Genomic DNA, 20,580 nt, shown 5'->3' with positions numbered 1-20,580 from the left:
AGTATGCCACTAAGATGGCCCCAAGTGATGACATGCTTAGTGAGTACCTTACATTTACAGCATTTAGCTGACATTTTTATCCAAAGCAACTTACAATTATGACAACATACAATTTGAGGGTTAAGGGTCTTGCTCAGAGGCCCAAACAGTGGTAACTGGGTGGTGGGATTTGAACTGGAAACCTTATGATTACAACTCAAGTACCTTAACCACTGCCCTTGGCAGAAACCTGTGGTGGAAGGGAATGAGGAGGAACAGGAAACATCATGAGAGGATAAACCCCTGCACACTATATACCACCAAAAAAATAATGGAAGTGGCTGATATGGAGAAGTCCTATCAATGGCTGGAAAAGGCTGGATTGAAAGACAGCATGGAGGCACTAATCATGGCAACACATGAACAACCACTGAATACAAGAGCAATAGAGGCTAAGCTCTAGCTCTAGCACAGTCAGACAGGTCCCCAGATGCAGACTGTGCAAAGATGCCCCTGAGACAATCAATGCAACATAACAATGGGATGAAAGATGCTAGCAGGTTGAACGTACATGGAACGCCAAGTGTCTGGCATAGTATACAGAAACATCTCTGCCAAGTACGGGCTTGACGTTCCAAGGTCAAAGTGGGATACACCACCCAAGGTGGTGGATAATGTCCGAGCTAAGATCCTGTGGGGCTTTCAGATACAGTCTGTGTATGTGTCTTTCTTTCTTAAAGAGATTTCAGAATGCAGTTATTAATAATTATTTTTTTTCCCTTATTAAGGAAAAAAGAGACAACCTGGAAGAGAGTAAGTGGAGAATTTTGCATACATACATTCCAAATCCAATTCCAAAGCCATGGGCATTAATATGGAATTGGCCCTGCACTTTGCAGCTCTAACAGCCTCTTTTCTAACAGTCTCTACTCTTTCTGTGGGGTTCTGTTCAAGCTATGTTACAACTATGTATAAGGTATGTAGCAGGTAACGACATAATGTGTGATGGTTAGCACTTGGCAGAGCACACAAACTGAGAAGAGCTGAGGGCTGAGAAGAGACCTCCTGGTGGGAGGAGTTGCAGGGGTTGCCTGTAAAAAAACAAACAAACAAAACACTAATTAAGACACAAACATACCTGCAGAGTTCACCCCCCTTCACCAAACTTTACTGCTAGCACTATGCATTCTGGTAGATAATGTTCTCCTGGCGTCCATTAAACCCAGATTTGTCCACAGATTGCCAGAAAGTGAAGCATGAGTCATCACTCCAGAGAACACATACTGCTCAACAGTCTAGTGGCAGTATGCTTTGCACAATTCCAGCCAGTGCTGGGCATTGCACATGGTATCATAGGCTTGTGTGCAGCTGCTCGGCCATGGAAACTTCATAAACCAGAGTCTGAAATTATTATAACTGTAGACTATGTTTCTTGTCTACAGCAGTTCTCTTCATAGTTAAAAGTATAATCTATAATCTATGTGTGTGATCTATCTTGAAGGCCTCGGGATATTATAATTAGTATTCTTGCTAATATTAGCTGATTTCTCTGTAAGGATATTAACGCTTAACTTTAAACATTGTAAATGGTCCTTTTCAATTAAAAACTTGTACAAGTTGTAATAGATATGCTGATTAGAGCTGTTAATTATGAATTCTGAGGTGATCTCTCTCTCTCTCTCTCTCTCTCTCTTACATACACACACACATACATACACACACATCTGGTTTGTTGATCCTGTCCTGCCCTTATTATCGAGGCCTGTCAACAGATTATTGATACACACTGTTAATTCAGTCCTAATTTAATTTAATTTACTTAGTGTCAGTGTAATTAATTTGTTGACATCTGGAGTGATTAAGCCTGGCTTATAAGATAACAAAAGATGCTATGTCTCTATCTCATTTTCCAAAAGATTTGTGCTCATTGTGGTACAATTTTAGAAATTTGCCCAGCAGACATTAGGTTTTGTAAGCAATTGTATTTTTTAAAATAAAAAGCTATGGTTTGAATACAAATATGCAAGCACCTCACCAAAAGATGGGTGAATTCATGTGATACCTGTGACATCTATACCTGCAATATATATGGCATCTGCTGTGGTCTGTATTGGAAGAACTTAGTTAAACTGTTTGTAGTGATTTGCAATACTGTTTGGGATCACAGGTTTCCTCAGCTTTCAGCCATCTGCACTAAGATGAGTTCAGCATTAGTGGAAAGTGACTCGAGACCAATCCTGTAAAATCATTAATGCTGGCTTGCACAGGCACTAGCTGTTGTCTATCACTGATCTGGACTGAGATGGAGACCATTCATCTAAGAGTGCATTAATCTAAGACCAAAATCTTATTATTTTATCTTATTATCAAAATCTTGTTATCTTTTGAGCAAGGAATATATTTATCTGATATTCTGGTTTATTTGCAGTCAAACTGCTTGGAATATAAACAATTACAAAATAATTACACAGATGTCTAAAAAAAAGCATAAACTTATAATACAAACTATGTATAATCTTGAGATAGGCTAATTATTATTTTCTAACTTTGAAGAGGAATTTTAATTCTGATCCAATAAAAACCCCCAAACCTTCCACTAAGTCCTTTTAACTTTCTCATCATGAGAAACAGTAGAATTCACTTTAAAATCAAAACGAATGACACTGTTGAACTCTCTATTGACCCCTGATGTGGCATTTGATTAGAATCAGATACTCCTCCTGTGGAGTATACAATCACCAACCACTTAATTAGAAATGCCTATTTTCACCACACTAGCCAGTTTATTTTGCACACCTAATTTTATAGGTCCATTTTATGGGTGTACAGTTACAGTGTGCTGCCAAGGTGCCCTTGATATTATTTGGGTGGGGGACTATTTTCATCACAGCAATAATGCTAACATGGTGGTGGGTGTTGCCTTGGTAAGAGTGTATCAGACACAGTAATTTTTCTGGAGTTTTATATATGTGACAGTGTTACAGCAGGGTTGAGAGTAGTTTGCCAGGAGGTATCCTATTATCAGAAAGTGGCTAAAGGATACCTACATAAATTGTGAATGGCAAGATATGGAATATAACCTGAAATTGTACAGCTACATGCAATTTAAACTACAACAACACGGTGTTCCTAATACATAATGAAGTAGCTGTAACGATGTAGACAGGCGCTGAATCTTCACAACAGATGGAAGCCCCGGCCCATAATAAAGTTTGGTAGTATTCTGCCCTCTGCTGGACACTGTTTGTTATGACGATGTCATATGTTATGCCATGCTCAGCATTTCCATAAACTGTATTCTCAGTTAAATAAAATGCGCGCAATGTGCAGGTATAACTCACCAATATTTATTACTACAGCTAAAAAGTTATCACATTTCTCCATCTATTAAGTCTGGCACATGTAAATGATGCAAAGTTCACCAAAATGCTCTTTTACTGGTTAAAGATTTAGTAGAGCATTACATTGATCAAAAGCAGGTCCAGATTAAAAAGAGTAGAAAAATGCCCTGGGTGTCAGCATATGGTAGTATTTTTTTCTTTTCATTCCTCCTTTAATACACCATTTAAGACTGTAAGTATTACACACAGTCCTGTAAACATTTGTAAAATATGGATTTAAAATTAAACAATACATCTTTACTGAGTCAACCACACAGGAATCATAGAACTTGCCATACAGTACACCACTTCCCCAGTTAAGGCACAAATAGTCATCAGACAATGAACACAATGCTAAAAAATAATATTTAGTAATTGTTCGCAAAATATTTGTATCTTATCACATCACATGGATTATCATCCCTAGTGATTTCCCCTAATTCTTGTCATAAATAACAACCTTAATAAAGACAACTTAACCAATACCACTGACAGTCCTACATGTCACTCTCAGAATATTTCATAGTGCTTTGCATCATGAGCAGTTCCTTTTTTCACGTCTCTTCTTTCTTTACTTTGGTGCAGGTTCATCTCTGACTCAGGGCAGTGGTAGCTCAGTGGTTAAGGTACTTGACTAGTAATCAGAGGTTTATACCCCACTACTGCCAAGTTGCCCCTGTTGGGCCCCTGAGCAAGACCTTTAACCCTCAATTGCTCAAATTGTAATTGTAAGTTGCTTTGATAAACGTGTCAGATAAATACCAAAAAATAACTCTTCTCTCACTGAAACGTTCATCCCCGAACTATACAGGCATTTTACAGACTTTAAAAAAAGTCAACTGTAACCTGGCCTTTCTATTCTTGGGTCATACCAGTGATTTGCAACTTGTAGATAATACTATGAGTTTATGTTGGTATAGTCTTCTCTTTATAGACTTTGATACTTCTTTCCCTACACCCTGTATAAAGTTGTTCATTTGTTCAACAGTTTTTCATTGCAACTATTCTTTGGTCACATTATTGTCTTTTTTATCTCAATTTACTTGCCCTTTCCTTGTTTTTATTTTAATTGATTATAATGGGCATTTAAAGCACTTTTTAAGCCTGTTGTGGAAATGGGCAAAGTACTACAAAAAACAATTATCATCACATTCCATGGTCTGTCATTCCATCTTGTTGGTTGGTTGCTATTACTAACCTCACTAGTGCCTTCTTGCACTAAACGACATGGACACAGTAATGTTTTAGTTACATTTATTCTGTTTTAAGAAACGTGGCATTGACAGTTATTCTGTATTAAGAAACAGCAACTAATGCATATCACATCTAAAATCAGCTACACTCGTTTGCGTGAACTAAGCATACATTGACACAGGTAGCCATGAAATAGCTGCAGTAAATCATAGAAAAAAAATGTTATCTCCAATGTTTATACAATCTGTACCCTCAGTTTACACTTTAACTTAGAAGCAGCCATGTTTCAAAAAACCAAATAAACAAAAGTGTCTAAATGTGTATGGACTACACTGTAGTCTCAAAATAACTATGCTGTGATGTGAAAAGTATGATGTCTTGAAAGTAAAGACATATCTGGTTGGGCTGTTTGCGTTGACTGGAGAATGAAAGCATAAACACAATACCTAGGCTACAGAGCAAAACCTTGATCGGGAATGAGTTGCGGTAAAACTTTTCAATTTGATATACTACCATAAATACACAGTCTACATAACTGCATAATGTTTGTGAGTTTTCAAAACTACAGGAGCAGGCCGATTAGCCTAAGACACAAATACTTGTTTCAATTGCGTCTTGATGTAATTTCTTCCTACCATCTTTCACAGAGACACGACAGAGAATTACACCCACCTGCGCCCGTTGAGGCGTCTTTGTAATACTCGAAATCAGGTGGTAAAAACAGGTGGCAAATGGCGCGTAATACAACGTTTAGCGCTTTAGGAAACGGAAATGACGGCATTTGTTGTTATTCACACCCCCCGCCCCCACCTCGCCATCGTAGCATGGATGGGAATATCTATCGCCTAGCTACCATCGCAACCCGATACATTTTAGGATTATTGCATTTGCAGCCGAACAAATTTCACATGTTTTGGCCAAATATTTGAGTTGGGTGCATTATCTGTGCATTTAACAACGATTCTCTAATATTTAGTGTTAACCCCACGAGAGCACTTAGGTGAACGTTTTAACGACTGTTTGCAGGCTATCTGGCTAGCTGGCTAGCAAGTTTGCTTCCATAATCAAAATGGCGGACAACGAAGATGAGAGCAATAATGCGACTATCACTGCTGTAGCAGAGGTTGATCCTCTCAGTGGAAGTGAGTCGCAAGTGCACGTATCGACCACAACTACGTTGCCCACTGAGGGTGAAAATCGCGAGGAAACATGTAGCGTTAAGGTGTGTACTGTAACTGCAACTGGTGAAGGGGGCGGTGAGCAAGGCCCTCTAGAGTTGGTACATAGCGGTTCAGAACCTGATGCCAAAAATGTGGATGGCTGCCAGGAGGTGATCGGTCAGATTTTGGGCAGTGAAGTTTTAACATCTTATGTTCAGACATCCGATAATGTAGAGGGAGCCATAACCGCTGAGTGTACAACTGTAAGCAGTGAGTTTTTAAACGCTCTTGCGCCTGCAACTACTATTATTTATGTTCAACCCGACGGTAGTTTTGTTGAGAGTTCAGGGTTGTCAGCCGAAGAGCAGCAGCAGCTCATTGAACAATTATCCAAACAGCAGTTAGTACAGGTCACAGGGAGTGAAGCAGCTCGCATCTTCGAGCAGACCCAGACCGCCAAACCATCTGCCACTCAGAACGTTAAACCTGGGACAATATCATCCATTGACATGCAACAGGTTATAGATCATGTGAATAAATCCCAAGTGATCGCTCAGACAGAACCAGCCCGTTCTCACACAGCAGCCCCTAAAATACTGCAAAGGACTGTCACGGCACAACCGACTTCATATATAACGCTTGAGCCGGGAAACTTGATTTCATCGGGAGGACCGCTGACCACAACTATACAGCCCCAGCCATTTACTATCGTTCAGAATGCATCCCAGCAGTTACAGAGTGTTGCCAAACAGGTAGCATTGCAACAGTCGCAAAATGGTGCCCATCTGATTCACCAAAAGGTAAGATCAATTGAGTACATACCCCCAACCTTACACCGCTTGCTACGATTGAATATGTAGTCATCACGGTCATCAATCATATACCCGTTACCTTTGTTTGCCCAATTCATTTTTAGTTTTACATTAAATCATGGAAATCGAGACAAACATGCTGATAGAACTTTGGTTTGGTATTCTGTGACTATAAAATAAGTGCTAATTGCTGTTAATTGTTCAGTCATTTAGGCCTGTTTTATTTTTGAAACGAAGCTGAACTGTTCATATTCTTAGCTTAGTGTTTTAATATTCAAAATATCATTTAAATTTCCAGCCTGCAGAACCTATCCACATTCAAGTACAGGCACCTCCAAAACAGGAAATCAAGCAACGTCAGGCTGCTCCCATTACAATCTTACAGCCACAAAGCCTGCCAGTTAGCCAGTCTGTGGTGAAAGTCTCAACTGTGGGCACAGTTAGTACTCCTCAAATTATCCACATCACCCCAGTGCCTGGACAGCAGCAGTATTTCCTACAGAATCCAGGAGAGCCTCCCATTCAGCTTCTCCTTCAGAAGCCAGCTCCAGTCATGAGCAGCATTTCTGTCCCGATTGTGCGTAAAGTTCAAGCACCTGCCACTGCGCCTATCCCCAGTACTACCAAGAGCCCTGCAATCAAGCCAGCTGCAGTCGCCACGCCTTCCACACTGATCTTGGCTCCGACTCCCCCTACCAGTGTTTCGTCACCAACCACAAAGGTATTGGCTCCGCCTGCCAAGGTCACTACAGTTGTCACCAAGGTGTCAACTCCAGCTATTGAAAAGGAAAAGCCTAGGGTCAAGAATCGTCAGAAGAAACCTCAGAAAATTCAGACCCGCTCTGGCCGTGTGTCCCGGCCCCCTAAGCACAAGGTGAAAGACTACAAGTTTATCAAGAATGAAGACCTGGCTGAGAGCCACCAGTCAGATTCTGATGACTACTCTGAGATTAGTGTGGAGGATGAGGAGGGTGATGAAAGCAAGAAGAAGGCAGATGACCGTTTAAACCTCCGCAGTAAAGCCTTTAAATGTGATGCCTGTGAGAAATCCTACATAGGCCTAGCTGGTTTGAACAGACACTACAGATTAAATCCCACTCATGACAGAAACCAGTCATCTCCAGCAGAAAATGACTCCAAGCCTACAGACGAACAGCCAGTGGCTGTGACCGATGCCACCAAAACAAGCCTTGTGAAAACATCCACCACTCAAAAAGTTAAGATATTTCTTCTTTACATCACATACACTTAGGAAAATTACATTTTTGTTTCATCAGACCTAAATAGCTGTTTAGCTCTTTGTCATGCAAGGCTATTCTTATAGTGCAGTGAACATTCCCCAAATGATGTTTAGCACTGCTCAGTACATCATTGCGATGTAAGTGGTAAATAACTAAATGGGATGACGCTTATCTCTACAGGTGCAAGCAGATTCTACTAGACAGATAGAACCACGCAGACCTGGACGGCCCAGGGGGTCTGGCAGACCCAGTCTTCCCAAAAGGCTCGGAAGGAAACCCAAACGAGGGCGTCGTGGCCGGCCCCCTAAACACCACGCAGCAGCGTTAGAAGTTACCGTGGAACAGCAGGCACAGAGACAGAGAGCCCGACTCACACAAGTAAGGCTCAGCCATTTCAATGCACTTTAGTAGATTTTTTTTTTTTTAAATCCAGGTGTGGTCCTACCCCACTTTTCAGGATCTCTGTGCATCCCACTAATATTATTCTGTTCAATTAAGTGGCATGCTTACATGATGTACATTATATAAAACAAACTTTGCAGCTGTAATCAGGTTGTCTTGAGTTGAAAGGAAGGCAGTCATTAAAGACTGAGCTCACAGCTGCTGTTGTACTTAATAAAAACAATTAAGGCAAGGTGTGTGTGTGTGTGTGTGTGTGTGTGTGTGTGTGTGTGTGTTCTTTGTCTGTTTTTACCTGTAAAATTAGTATTTGGCAGAAATCTGAAAAACAGGCAAAATAAGATATTGGTATACTGAAGAGTCACATTAAGAATTTCCCTTCTCTCTTCAGTTTATACAACAGTATGATGATGAGGACCTGATTGAGATTGTTCTTCCTCGCCTGGCTAAGGTCATGACTGTATGGGAATTTGTCCTGATGAAGGTAACACAAACATATTTATTGTAGGCCAAGGATACGTCATCAGTTTGAGTACATTGTACACATTTCAAGCTACCTACTCTACTTTCAAGAAATTGTTTCTCTTGTGTATGTTGTACCTAACCCAACTGTTCCTGCATGTATAATTTTCTTAATTTATGTAGTCACTGGTTATTTTAGAGTTGCTTTTTAAATCCTTATATCCTTAGGATAAATGTTTTTAATTCAAACTCCAATGCTCAATCTGAAGATTTTCATATGGTAAATTAAAGTTAATACAAAAAGGGGAAAAAAAATGAAATATGAGCAATGCAAATATGTATATTTGTTTTCCTTCCTTGTAGGTGGAAAAGGGCCACCCATCAAAGCAGCAGTTTCCTAGTGTATATCGAGAATTTGAGCAACTATACAGCCAGGTGAAGAAGATGGCACAAGAGCACTTTAGTATTGCACCAGCTTCCCGAACAGCTATAGAGGTCAACAACATGGAAGTAAGAACCCAGCTGTTAAAACAATAGAAAAATCAAATCCCTGCTTGTCACTATAGTTTATATTAATAGAGTTAAAATATAACACAAAATATAAGAAAAATACTGTATACAGTTACAGTAATGTAACTTGGGTAATGGAGCTGCTTTCATATTTCTTTGATGCTAATCCATATACACCCATGTCTATTAAAGGCCTTCAAATCGCTGGGTATTACTGATCCATCTAGTGCACTGACACTCCTGACCTCCCCTCAGGGACAACAGGGTCTGATGAGGCCAAATCAAGCCACAAAGAACCTACGGAATATCGAGGTGAACCTATACTGTGTATTCCTCATACATACATATGACATTGACATTGAAGATGCAACTACAGTGTAATAAGAGCCTTTTCAGGGCACCAGAGGTTTAGCACTGGAACTGCTTCTAACAAATATCTCATCTTGTTTGTGTGTGAGTTCAGCTTGTCATTTTGTCATGCTTATGAAATTATTACTTGATAGTCCTTTTGTAAAATCTCACAGAGACTTTTTGGTTATAACTTTTAGAATACCAAAATGCTGCCCCCAGCAAAGAGATTCAAAATGGAGAACTGTGGTGGAGAGAAAAATGGTTCTCCAGTTAATCAGAATGGTATTCAGAAGGATGAAGCTAGCGAGGGCTCCACATTGCTTCGGGAACCCCAGGTGGTCTTGACCCGTCTGGAGAACTTGGCCTCTGGAACGTTAGTTGATGGTGAAGCCTCACCAAGCCCTGACACAGCCCATGAAGGACAGCTAGAAGAAGAACCCATGGACACAGGAGATGCTCATCTCAATACTGTGGTTTCCAAACCTCAAGAAGACCCTGAAAGAGAGTTTTCTGACGTTCTCGCCAGTGATGGGACTGTAGACATCGCGGATCAGGTGAAACATCTAGAACAGGTGCTGAGCTCAGACACAGAATATAAAAGTGCCCCTCAGGAAATTGTGGCACAGGACGTCAGCTGTGATCCTCTGCAGGCTTGCTGTGTGGGTGAGGCAGGAACAACGGAAAAACCTGCAGCCAATCAGTCAACACCGCCTGCCCAGGCTGAGGAAGACGCTCCAGTGCTCATCCAGACAGCAGAGGGCCTTGTCAGGCAGAGTGCTGAGGAACTGGCCTCCAAGGGAATTGTCATTGTGAACGAGCCAGATGGCACCACCATGCATATTGAGGCACCAGAAGGGGTGCCTTTGGAGACTGTCCATGCTCTACTTGGCATTGAAACTGAGAGAAATACTTGAGGGACTGCCAACATGAGACCCTTCTATAATTTGTTGGCCACTCCAAACAATCCGCATTGTTTTTTTTCAATGGACTTTTTATTGTAATTCTTTGTAAATTTGTAAAAACAAAGTATTATCATCATTATTATAGCTTAGTGCATTGTTTTGGTTTAGTCTTTGTTAAAGTATGTAAGATTTAGGAGATTTGACACATAGACCTGTTACCTTTACATTTCGTTCTTTTAGCTGCCAAAACTCTTACCTTCTTTTTCCTGCCCTAGCTATGATGTTGTCTTGGTACATGTACCTACTGTCCATGATGTAATCCGGAACTATGTATATTTCCACAGGGAGAAACAAAATTCCAGTGTAGCATGACGAATTTGAACAGAAAAATTAATTAAGCAGTCAGCAATTGCAAAAGAATGATTTATGGAAAGTAATTTGATAAACTTCATTTACAATTTATACTGTTCCTCAGGAGGAAGAATAAGCAGGCTGACATTAAACTAAGTTGGATGAAACTACACAGAATCAGACCAGAAATTTGAAGGCAAATGAATAAGCATGTCATAAGTGTCTAAAATCCCAGGTTACCTCTATATAATTGTCTGTTTGTTACATGTTCAATAGTAGTTTGTCCAGTTGAATGGTCGTTTAAAAAGCACTATTTTATTACTTTTTATATAATCTTTGGGCATACTGTTTTTTTCAGGCATCTCAACATTTGTAATACCAAGGGAATACATGAACAGATAACATTAAAACAATCTTTGCGAGTGCCCTTTTGTAATTGAAGCTTTACTTCCTACAAGATGTCATTATATATATAGGGTTAGACAAATTGATAGAAATTGACAAAATGTTTTTTAAGGCTCATACCAGTTAGTGAAGTTAAACATAAATCTTTCATAAGCAAGTATTTTTAAATAAATTCCCAATATTTTGCAATTGTAAAAATGTGTAATTAGTGCTTACATTGTCATTGACATTATATGCCTAACAGGCTGAAAAGAATAATCTAGGTTAGTTGTAGATGGACATATTACTAAGTCTAAAATTCAATAACTGAATGGAAATGTGATTCTTAATGGACACTAAATAATTCACAGCAATATCTGTAGTAGGAAATGCTATTCAAAATTAGTTGAAAAAATACTTACATGCTACTCAAGCCCTTTTAGATACAAACTGACCATGTTCTTTTATTCCATTTACAGACCCACATTAAATTAATATCACATCTTACATTAATATATTAATTTATAACACATTTAGTAAATGCTTTACCATAATCTGAAATTCTTGGAACTGGGTTAGGATTTTGTTAAACTACTGCAACAACAGAAGCATGTGCTAGTGCCCAAAATACCATTTAAGTATGTTCCATTGGGACTTTAAGCACTTTTAGCATTCTGGAAAACTTCTAACCTATCCCAATTCCATATTAAACCCATTCTCACTTTCTACCTGTTTATTACAAAAAAGAAAAAAACCCAGACATGAAACACTTCTGCAAAATGACAGTCACAGTGCTCTGTGGCCTGTCTCTATCAGTAAGCTCTCCAACAGCAGTTTAGAGGAGTCCTCAATATAAGGCTGATACAGCCAAGAAGAGAGGTAGACCATAGAGAGATCCATGTTAGTTGTGTGAGCCAGTTCCTGTAGTATGGTTTGCTTGAGGGCCAACTCCTGCTTGTAAACATCATATAGTCTGGAAGACACTTCAGCTGCATTGGACAAAGTGGGAATCAGAGGTTAATGCAGGTTTTTATAATGCAATTGTACTGTGTGTTGTGCAATACTGCAAAAGGTTTAATTAACATGATTAATCTGAACTATGTTTTTATTCCTAATGAATATTTCTGACCAAACTGTTGCATAGACCACGTTTGAAAGAGTGGTGCTGGTCTGCCTTTTGCTCCATACTGAAATTTCTCCAGTTCACACATCCCCCTTCCAGCAGAGACCATTTTTTCCATTTTTGACAGAATGTGGGCCTTGGGTGAAAGAAACCAAACAATTACATTTAAGTAAAATTAACATGTTATATACATTTATGTTGAAATGGCATTACTGTTGCAACTTAGATTTTTACAATCAAATCATACCATTTTGTTGACAATATTCTGTAGATTGGTGCATTCAGCCTGTAGCTCTTGGCTGTTCTGATGCACTAATGAAGGAGCTACAGATAAATGATCCCCCTCCATCAACACATCATGCTCCTTTAAAGACCTGTTCCAAATACCATACGAGAGGATGAAACTGAGAAAGCTGAAAAAAACATGGTTATCAGAAAGATAATACACAAAGGCAGAATCATCAATATGAGAAGGAAATCTTACTCTTTGCTTATTTTGGAGTTAACAATTTTGGCTGCGACAGAAGATCCCTCCTCATTCAGGCGGTCCCACTTCAGGATAAGGTTATGCCAGTCTGCGGCATTGTCCTTCAATTTTCTGGCGCTTCCGGTCAAGTTACCTTTTCTTGCTGGGGTTGTGGTCTCAGAATATTTATCTGATTACACATTATACAAATTCATGAATCTAGGGTGTAATTTTAGGACAAGAGGAATGTGCGAAATATTTCAAAAAACATTTTTAGGTCATCACAAAGGTTTTTGATCAGTTAGATAAACATCGTTTTTCGTTTTCATTTTGCAAATATGTTTTCTCTTATTATCAATATTTTTATATCTGAAACCAGAGTCCTTAATTACTGTGAAGATTAGAGATTGCTTGCAGAACAAAGCTGATCTTATCAGGTAAAGGAAATATAAAGCTAGCTAGCATAACATACATGTGCAACCATGCCACTGTGCGCGAAATAGGGGAAAATGACCACACATAACTGTACTTCTAATTTTAAATGGCACACAATTAAATGCATTTCTCCCAAAATGCTTACCGTTCATTTCACATGTGGCTTTTTAATATACGAAAACCAAAAACACATAAAAATGTAAGATCTATTGACTTTGATTCCGCGACTTGCAATCAATATTTTTTCATTGCATTTAGTCGCTGGCGGATCGAACCATGAAACTCTTATTACTGCCATCTACAGGAAGAATCATGTTTGTACACGCAATACATATGAATACTCTGCACCGTTTCTTCTTTTGTCATCCGATCAGATTAGGAAAATTAGCTCTTGCAACACGATTTTTAAACGAATATATGTTTAATCGTGTCTATCACGAAATCATGCCACCATGCTTAAAATGTTGATGCAGACAATGTTATAACTAGCCCACTGTCATAACATTGGGTTCTTGCTTGTATACCACTTTCTTCCAGTGCCAAAAAATTATGAGCCAATTTGGATACAAATGCAAATGACAGTTCAATTAAGATTTGTCAGTAAACATAGTTCTGAAGTCTCATTTTAGATGCAAGTTAACCTTATACATGAACAGCTGACTTTGACTATTAAGAAATAAAAAATTGTTAGAGCAGAGGAATATTTTCATTTACTAATTTCTTTCCAGTTGCAATTTTAAAGAGTGTAATTTTGTCTGCTGTGTGTTTGAAAGAAGGCTACCATCACAAATCATTTCACCTGTTTTGTTAACATGTTAAGATGGAAGTGCTTTTGTTATTTTATTGTAAACAGTTTTCCACAATATAAGACATATGACACAATGTTTTAGCCTTTTGAGAAAGGTCTGCTCTATGTCAGCTGTGTGTGTATGACACTAGGCGCCAAACTACTGCAGTGTGCTTGAGCATGAAAGGGTGCGTTTCTTTGTGTATGTGTACTAATATGGTGGGTCAGTCAGAATTTGGTGGATGCTGACTACTGCCATGTGAGTGTGGCTGATTGCTGTCGCTCATGGTCATGCCATCCTCTGGCCGTTCGAGGTGGTACAGTTTGTACAGGCGCTCAGCCAGCTGGTCGGCTTCCTCTGCTCCCTCACAGCTCCTCTGCCAGCTTTGGGGAATGGCAAGAATGCCATAGTGGGCCCCTGCAATGGCACCTGCCATACATGCAATGGTGTCTGTGTCCCCTCCCAGGGCCAAGCTGTAGGCTATTGTCCTCTCCAGGCCACCATAGTGCTCTGGCAGGCCTTCCCGTGCCTCCAAGCAATGCAACACGCAGAAGATGGCTGTGGGGACAGACTCCAGGGCAGCAATGCCATTCCCTATAAACACACAAAAAAAATGTTAATATGCAGCAGAATTACAAGCTGAGGCCTCTTGGTTATAGCTAAGTTTCATCTCATTCATGAGCACAGCTTGTAAACTGGTATCAGTTATTACTTGTATTACTTATTTCATGGGGCACCATGCAAATAACAAGGCGCTAAACTAGATAAACAAAAAGCAAAGTACTAACCCAGTTCTGATATGACCTCCTCAATGCTTGCACCGTTCCGCTCCATAAGCTCCTTGACTTTGTGTAAGCGTGCACAATATGGAAACTCTGCTAAATTAAGCCTGTGAAAAGCAGTTATTTAGTATTTTATGCCCAGTCATTTACATTTATGGTATTTAGCTGATGCTTTTATCCAAAACGACTTACAATTATGACTGAGTACAACTTGAGCAATTAAGGGCCTTGCTCAGGGGCCCAACAGTGGCAACTGGTCAGCGGTGGAGCTAGAACTAGCAACCATCCGATTACAAGTCAAGGACCCTAACCACTGAGCTACCACTGCCCTCTCAGTCCTGAGAGATATAGCATAAATATAAGCTCAACATAATTTGTTCCTCATTAAAGTTAGTGTCTTTAAACCATATTTTCATAGTTGGGCTTAATCGATAAGCCAGATCCTCATCAGCTGAGTCCACTGAAGATTTAGATCATAGCTCTCCTCTTTCAGTGGCGTATAAAATGGGCTTACTGCATTCCTTGGTCTTACTCCTTCATTCCTTGGTCTTACTGTGTAGCAATAAAGATGAGCAATGCAGTGCACTCTATAGCTTCCCCAAGATCATACAGTGTCTTCACATGCTGTCATGCTGTGTTTATATTTGCTGTTTTATTAATTTGTTGAAAATGTAGAGAAAAAAAAAAGAAAATGCAAATAAAATATCGAGTACATTTAAATAAAAATGTTGGCTACATAAGGCTGCAGAAAGGGTAAAAGCCACATACTTTAAATAGGCTACATTTTAATTCATTTTAGTCTGACTCCTTGCATAGAAACACATGCTTCCATGACTTGTCTGAATTGTTCCAACTGTAATTGCTACTCATAAAAAATTCAAACAGGATAATGTTAATTAATCAGAACCAACAGAAGGTGACCATATTGTACTGCAAAAAGAAAAATATCAGATAAATAGTTTCATATATACTTGAGCAAAATCACCTCACATTTTCTGCTCGAATTGACTAACACTTAGATCAGACTCTTCTATAACAACCTGCCACAGCCAATCAGCTGTGGGAAATAACCTATGATTGAAATTTAAGTGGTTACATATTAAACATGTTATGATAACTTTGGCTAAATCCAAAGTTAGTGCATTAACCCTGGAGTCCAGCTTAGTGACAAACCCCTCTGAACTGTCACTCAGAAATCATTTTGGTCTAAATTAGGCATTAGTCACTCTGTGAAATTTGTAATGTTATTAAAGATATGAGAAAAGGCCACAAAGATGAGCTAATCACTCACGCTTTAGAGTCACGCTGGGCTGTCTCATCTTTTTCTACTGCCTCCATCTCGGAGATGAGTTTGTTGATGAATTCCTGTGGTAAGGCCAGAGTGCCCTGCAGAGACAGGTGGACAGCAAGGGCCTGCAGCACAGCACCGTTGTAGCCCAGAGAGCAAGAGTGGGTGAGCATAGCACCTAGCCTTGAGTACTGCAGGAGACCAAGTGAGAAAGAGAACAAAGTATGGATTGAAAACAGAATCAGCTGCAAAATTTTATATTGAAGGGGGGGTGGGAGGGGACAGTGAATCCTTTAAGCTCATCACTGGATGTTCTGCATTCTACAGGTGTTGAAGGAAAGAATAATTACAACTTACAATGACAGTTTATTTATTTTTAATTTTACAGTTGGAAAGTTATCTTCCTACAGGGCATTCTCTCTAAGCCCCTGGACAAAGGCACACTTTAATATAGGGAGACAGAGATCATCGGTCAGTTATGGTTTACAAACCACAACTTTCACCATGTTAAAGCTGTTAAAGTAACCAGAAATTCTAGAATGTCATTTCCATTCTCACTCCAACATTTAGATACACACCCTCCGTACGTCAGCAGCATTTTTAAAGGCAAGGGCAAAGGGTGCAGCTCTCATTGCCCCACCATTCCCGAATGACCCGCGCCCACCAAACTGAGCTTGTGCTGGCTGAAACACATCACTAAGTTGAGGCGAGGCAAGTTTCCGCAGAACCTGGACGACTCCTGATCCATAGCCACGACCTGGAGCAAGGCTATACTCCTTTGCAAATCTACAATTAAATTAGAACAAAGAATATGTAAATTCATGAAGAAACAGCGAGCTGTGTACAAACCTAAGTTTCAACGATACTAACACAATTTCTAAAACTACCTGCGAGCCATGTCTTGCTCGTCAAATCCTGTCCTGGTCAGAAGTGAATGGGAAACACAGCGCATCATGGCTGTGTCATCACTATACTGCAGTATACCTGAGGAGTATAATGTAGAGTTCACATATGAGGTAACTGTTTGCAATAATGCATTGAGACCAATTTCTTAACAGCAAAAAAGTAAGAACTCACATTCGGACACTCCAATGGTATAAACAAAATTTAGATGACCTGTATGACGACAGCTTAATCAGACAATTGAAGCAAGCTGTCGCATATTCACAAGTATGCGTCTAATAGAAAACAGTTTGGGAGTGCTTACCATCACCTCGTGTGTCATCCTCAAGTCCACTAAGATGCTGAAGAACCCGATCAAAAGGGACATCTTCAGCTCCTTCAAATTCGCCGCCTATACAATCTCCCAGAACGGCACCAACTAGAGCACCACGAAATCGAGACAGCGTTGATACCTGTCCCCCTAAAGCAGCTAGTTTTACTGCACTCGTCATTCTCCCGCTAATCAATTAAGCGAAACACTGCTCTTCGAGGCTTACGTAGTAATTTTTAACAGATATATGCTGCAGCCTACATTTGCAAATGAACCGCTGTGAAGTGCGCCGTGACATCTGTGATCCCCTTCCTGTGTGTCATTGTTTGACCTATTTATTTACTGGAAAACACCAAATATAAGCACCATATGATAAAATTCCGATCTTGTTCATAATAATTCATACTACAGAATATTTTATGTAAGAAATTGTTCATAGATCAATGAAAATATAACTACAGCTAATTAATAATCTCCCGTTTTGGAATGTAACTTTCGTAGTGTAGCTATAACAGCTTGTTTTGCGCATTTACAATGTGGTTTATGGTACCGTAACGAATAAATCAAGAAGGCTACAAGCGAAGGACGTCAGCGTCTTCAACGTGCTGCGTACAAATGAATGTTGTGAACGTAAGTCTACGAGGCGGGCTCATTCAAAATTCGTCATAGGAATTTAGCTAGCTAACATATTTGACGGTTTTTCACTGTGACTAGCTCTTGTTAGGTTAGCTACAGATTCTGCAAATGCTTATATGTTTGGAAGATGTGGAGTAATGTTTTAAATGAACGTAATATATCGTGTTACTTGCCAGCAAGTACGATTAGTTTTGTTTGTGTTAGCTATCTAGCTAGCTGGTTTGCTTAGCAGTTTTTTGTTAACCTAGTTTATGAACAGTGACACCTAGGTTAGTTCACACGAATTCAGTCATAATCCTTCTATGAAGACTATTTTAAGTAACTTTACAACGTAATTACATTATTTATACCAAACTCCAACACGTTAGATAGCTATCTTAATCATCAGGTTTAAAAGTTTCTAGCTATCATGAATACCTGGGACCTTAATCCTTACACGGTGACGCCAGCAACAAAGGTTTTGTCGAGATGTGTTACCACGGGTACAATGTCCCAGGTGAGTTAATGGCACAGCGCCCATCTCCAGTTTTTTGCAAGTTAAGGATATAGGTTAACATTTTATTTTCTGCTTTCAGAAAGATCTTGACACTGTTCCCAGGCAGGAGGTGTTTTCCTCTCGTCTTCTTGAAGTTGAGCAGCTGAGTAGAATCAAGCGTGATCTTGACCAGGTTGGAAAATATAGGCAGTATCTACTACTGCTGTGTCTCACTTGGGTATTCATTACAGTGTCATACTGTTGAGATTTCCTGTGCAAAGTTTACAGGGTACTGTTTTGTTTTTTTTTAAAGGTGAATTTGGATATGGAGTTCTTAAGACTTGAGAAGAGCTTTGCAGATGTTGCTCACAATTATTACCTCAGTAAGTGATTGCTCATTGTTCCTTTTGGTACCCTAAAACTCTAGAAAATGTGTGTTGAAACATTCAGGACCCTTGTATTTTCTATTTATTTCAGCTCCACGGTTTGTCTCCTTACAACAGTTCACCTCTCATCTTCAGGAGGTGCTAAGAGAACAGCCAAGTTTACGACAAAGGCTTATGAAACCTCTTTGTCAGCAGAACATGCCTATACCAGCTGATCTTCATAGGTCAGAGAGCTTGGCTCAACATGCCATTTCAGTAGTGTTATAAAGTGATCCACACTAATTGTTCTTCTCTGCTTACCTGTGTAACAACAGTTTCAAAGGATAGTTTTTAAGTCCTGGGCCTATGAGAAAGCAAAGACTGGGCAAAGTCACATGTTATGTACCTGGCTTATAAGACTCTTGGAAAAAAAAAATCCATAACTGATCTTTTAATGCTTGATTAATTTCCATAATTTGTTTTATTGTAGATATGTGGTTGAACTCATAGGAATGATTGTGGAGTTCATTGAAAATTTGGAAATGAAAATTAAGATGATATGTTTGATTCCAGCCACTGATGAATTTTTAAATAATCTGGTAAGGACTGCTATTGATTGAATATGTAGCGCAACTAAACTGGAGTTATTTATGTATAATTGTTATTGTGTGTGAGTTTAATTGGCTATGTATTTGTTGTAATGTTTGATCATTTGTGCATGGTGTTCTTAGATAAACATCATAAATTAAGTGTTTCAAATAAATAGACTTTAATCTTAGATTTTATAGGAGAGAAAATGATTGGCACTGGTATTAGCCAATACTTAAGATGTCAGCATCAATATCACAATTTGTTGTGCCTCAAATTTCACAGCAGATCATATTGCTTATTTTATAATGCATTTTATAATTGTCTAATTTGCTTTTTAATGCAATTTAACATGTTTGTTAGAAATGCATCTTTTATCTAAACAAATAGGCCCTGAACCCTTGTTTTTCCACAAGGAGCAGGTGCCTCACATTTGGTTGGGGGTGGGTGGGTGTGGGTGTAATCTTCAGCAGACTTCTGCTTTTAACTTTTAACTGCTTGTTAAGATTATCTTCTTTTTTTTCATGCAAACAAATATCTTTTCTTCTCCTATCAGAACAATGCCATCAATCAGCTACTGGCTCTAATCACTGAGGTGGAGAGTCTGTCCAGGCAAGTCCTTCAGCGACGGGGCCAGGCAAAGGACAATGTCAAAGACATGTCTAGTTAAGAGAACGTGAACTTCAGAGTAAATAAACACAACCACTGAACATTCGTTTTGTAACCATTACTTTATTCACCACGTTTTACACTTTTGAAGTGAATTTGTAGCATCTGATTTCTGTTGAGCATCGGGGTGGCAGCTTTGATACTTAAGAAATCTAAAGAGATGAATTGGGAGGAATAAAAAAAAAAAAAAAAAAATCAAACCACTGCATTTTATATAGTCTAAATATCTAGGTTCAAGTTTATATATCTGTGTAGACTCTGCTGGCTTAATGCATACATTTTGTACATTTGTTACTACACTGCCTGGCCAAAAAAAAGGTCACACACTTTTATTGGACTGCCTTTAGCTTTGATTACGGAATGCATTTGCTGTGGCATCGTTTCCACAAGCTTCTACAATGTCAACATTTATTTCTGTCGAGTTGCATTAATTCCCTCCCCTCCCCCAAGGATCTTGTATTGATGGGAGATTTGGACCACTGCGCAAAGTCTTCTCCAGCCCATCCCAAAGATTCTCAATGGGGTTCAGGTCTGGACTCTGTGGTGGCCAATCCCTATGTGAAAATGTCGTCTCATGCTCCCTGAACCACTCTCTCGTAATTTGAGCCTGATGAATCCTGGCATTGT

At 39.3% G+C, this 20,580-nt stretch overlaps 4 protein-coding genes across 7 annotated transcripts; 2 read left to right on the top strand and 2 right to left on the bottom strand.

Annotated features, from left to right (window-relative positions):
• The first annotated feature begins 5,366 nt into the window (after positions 1-5,366).
• znf839 (zinc finger protein 839) lies at positions 5,367-11,166 on the top strand. The gene is made up of 7 exons (XM_027008855.2): positions 5,367-6,513; positions 6,824-7,741; positions 7,947-8,144; positions 8,557-8,649; positions 8,991-9,137; positions 9,330-9,449; positions 9,686-11,166. The coding sequence occupies exons 1-7, from the start codon at positions 5,623-5,625 to the stop codon at positions 10,400-10,402; spliced, it is 3,084 nt and encodes a 1,027-aa protein (XP_026864656.2). The 5' UTR covers positions 5,367-5,622; the 3' UTR covers positions 10,403-11,166.
• A 1-nt stretch (position 11,167) lies between these two features.
• On the bottom strand, positions 11,168-13,842 carry cinp (cyclin-dependent kinase 2 interacting protein). Of its 2 annotated transcripts, none has more exons than XM_035532698.1 (5): positions 13,295-13,842; positions 12,733-12,904; positions 12,496-12,661; positions 12,255-12,384; positions 11,168-12,114 (listed from the first exon to the last, which is right to left on the bottom strand). In XM_035532698.1, the coding sequence occupies exons 1-5, from the start codon at positions 13,299-13,301 to the stop codon at positions 11,912-11,914; spliced, it is 678 nt and encodes a 225-aa protein (XP_035388591.1). In that variant the 5' UTR covers positions 13,302-13,842; the 3' UTR covers positions 11,168-11,911. The 2 variants fall into 2 exon arrangements, with proteins under 2 accessions (XP_035388591.1, XP_026864660.1); XM_027008859.2 differs by having other exon boundaries at positions 12,496-12,622.
• Positions 13,843-13,964: 122 nt separating this feature from the next.
• adprs (ADP-ribosylserine hydrolase) lies at positions 13,965-17,531 on the bottom strand. 2 transcript variants are annotated; one of them, XM_027008856.2, is made up of 7 exons: positions 17,215-17,531; positions 17,085-17,123; positions 16,895-16,991; positions 16,586-16,793; positions 16,011-16,198; positions 14,726-14,826; positions 13,965-14,531 (listed from the first exon to the last, which is right to left on the bottom strand). In XM_027008856.2, the coding sequence occupies exons 1-7, from the start codon at positions 17,399-17,401 to the stop codon at positions 14,161-14,163; spliced, it is 1,191 nt and encodes a 396-aa protein (XP_026864657.2). In that variant the 5' UTR covers positions 17,402-17,531; the 3' UTR covers positions 13,965-14,160. The 2 variants fall into 2 exon arrangements, with proteins under 2 accessions (XP_026864657.2, XP_026864658.2); XM_027008857.2 differs by lacking the exon at positions 17,085-17,123.
• Positions 17,532-17,849: 318 nt separating this feature from the next.
• haus2 (HAUS augmin like complex subunit 2) lies at positions 17,850-20,148 on the top strand. 2 transcript variants are annotated; one of them, XM_027008844.2, is made up of 6 exons: positions 17,850-18,352; positions 18,436-18,524; positions 18,645-18,714; positions 18,809-18,941; positions 19,187-19,295; positions 19,841-20,148. In XM_027008844.2, the coding sequence occupies exons 1-6, from the start codon at positions 18,325-18,327 to the stop codon at positions 19,952-19,954; spliced, it is 543 nt and encodes a 180-aa protein (XP_026864645.1). In that variant the 5' UTR covers positions 17,850-18,324; the 3' UTR covers positions 19,955-20,148. The 2 variants fall into 2 exon arrangements, with proteins under 2 accessions (XP_026864645.1, XP_026864644.2); XM_027008843.2 differs by having other exon boundaries at positions 18,432-18,524.
• The last annotated feature ends 432 nt before the right edge of the window (positions 20,149-20,580 follow it).

The sequence above is a fragment of the Electrophorus electricus genome, chromosome 13 (assembly GCF_013358815.1).
Source record: "Electrophorus electricus isolate fEleEle1 chromosome 13, fEleEle1.pri, whole genome shotgun sequence".
Lineage (NCBI taxonomy): Eukaryota > Metazoa > Chordata > Actinopteri > Gymnotiformes > Gymnotidae > Electrophorus > Electrophorus electricus.
This window is presented reverse-complemented; position numbering and strand designations above follow the sequence as displayed.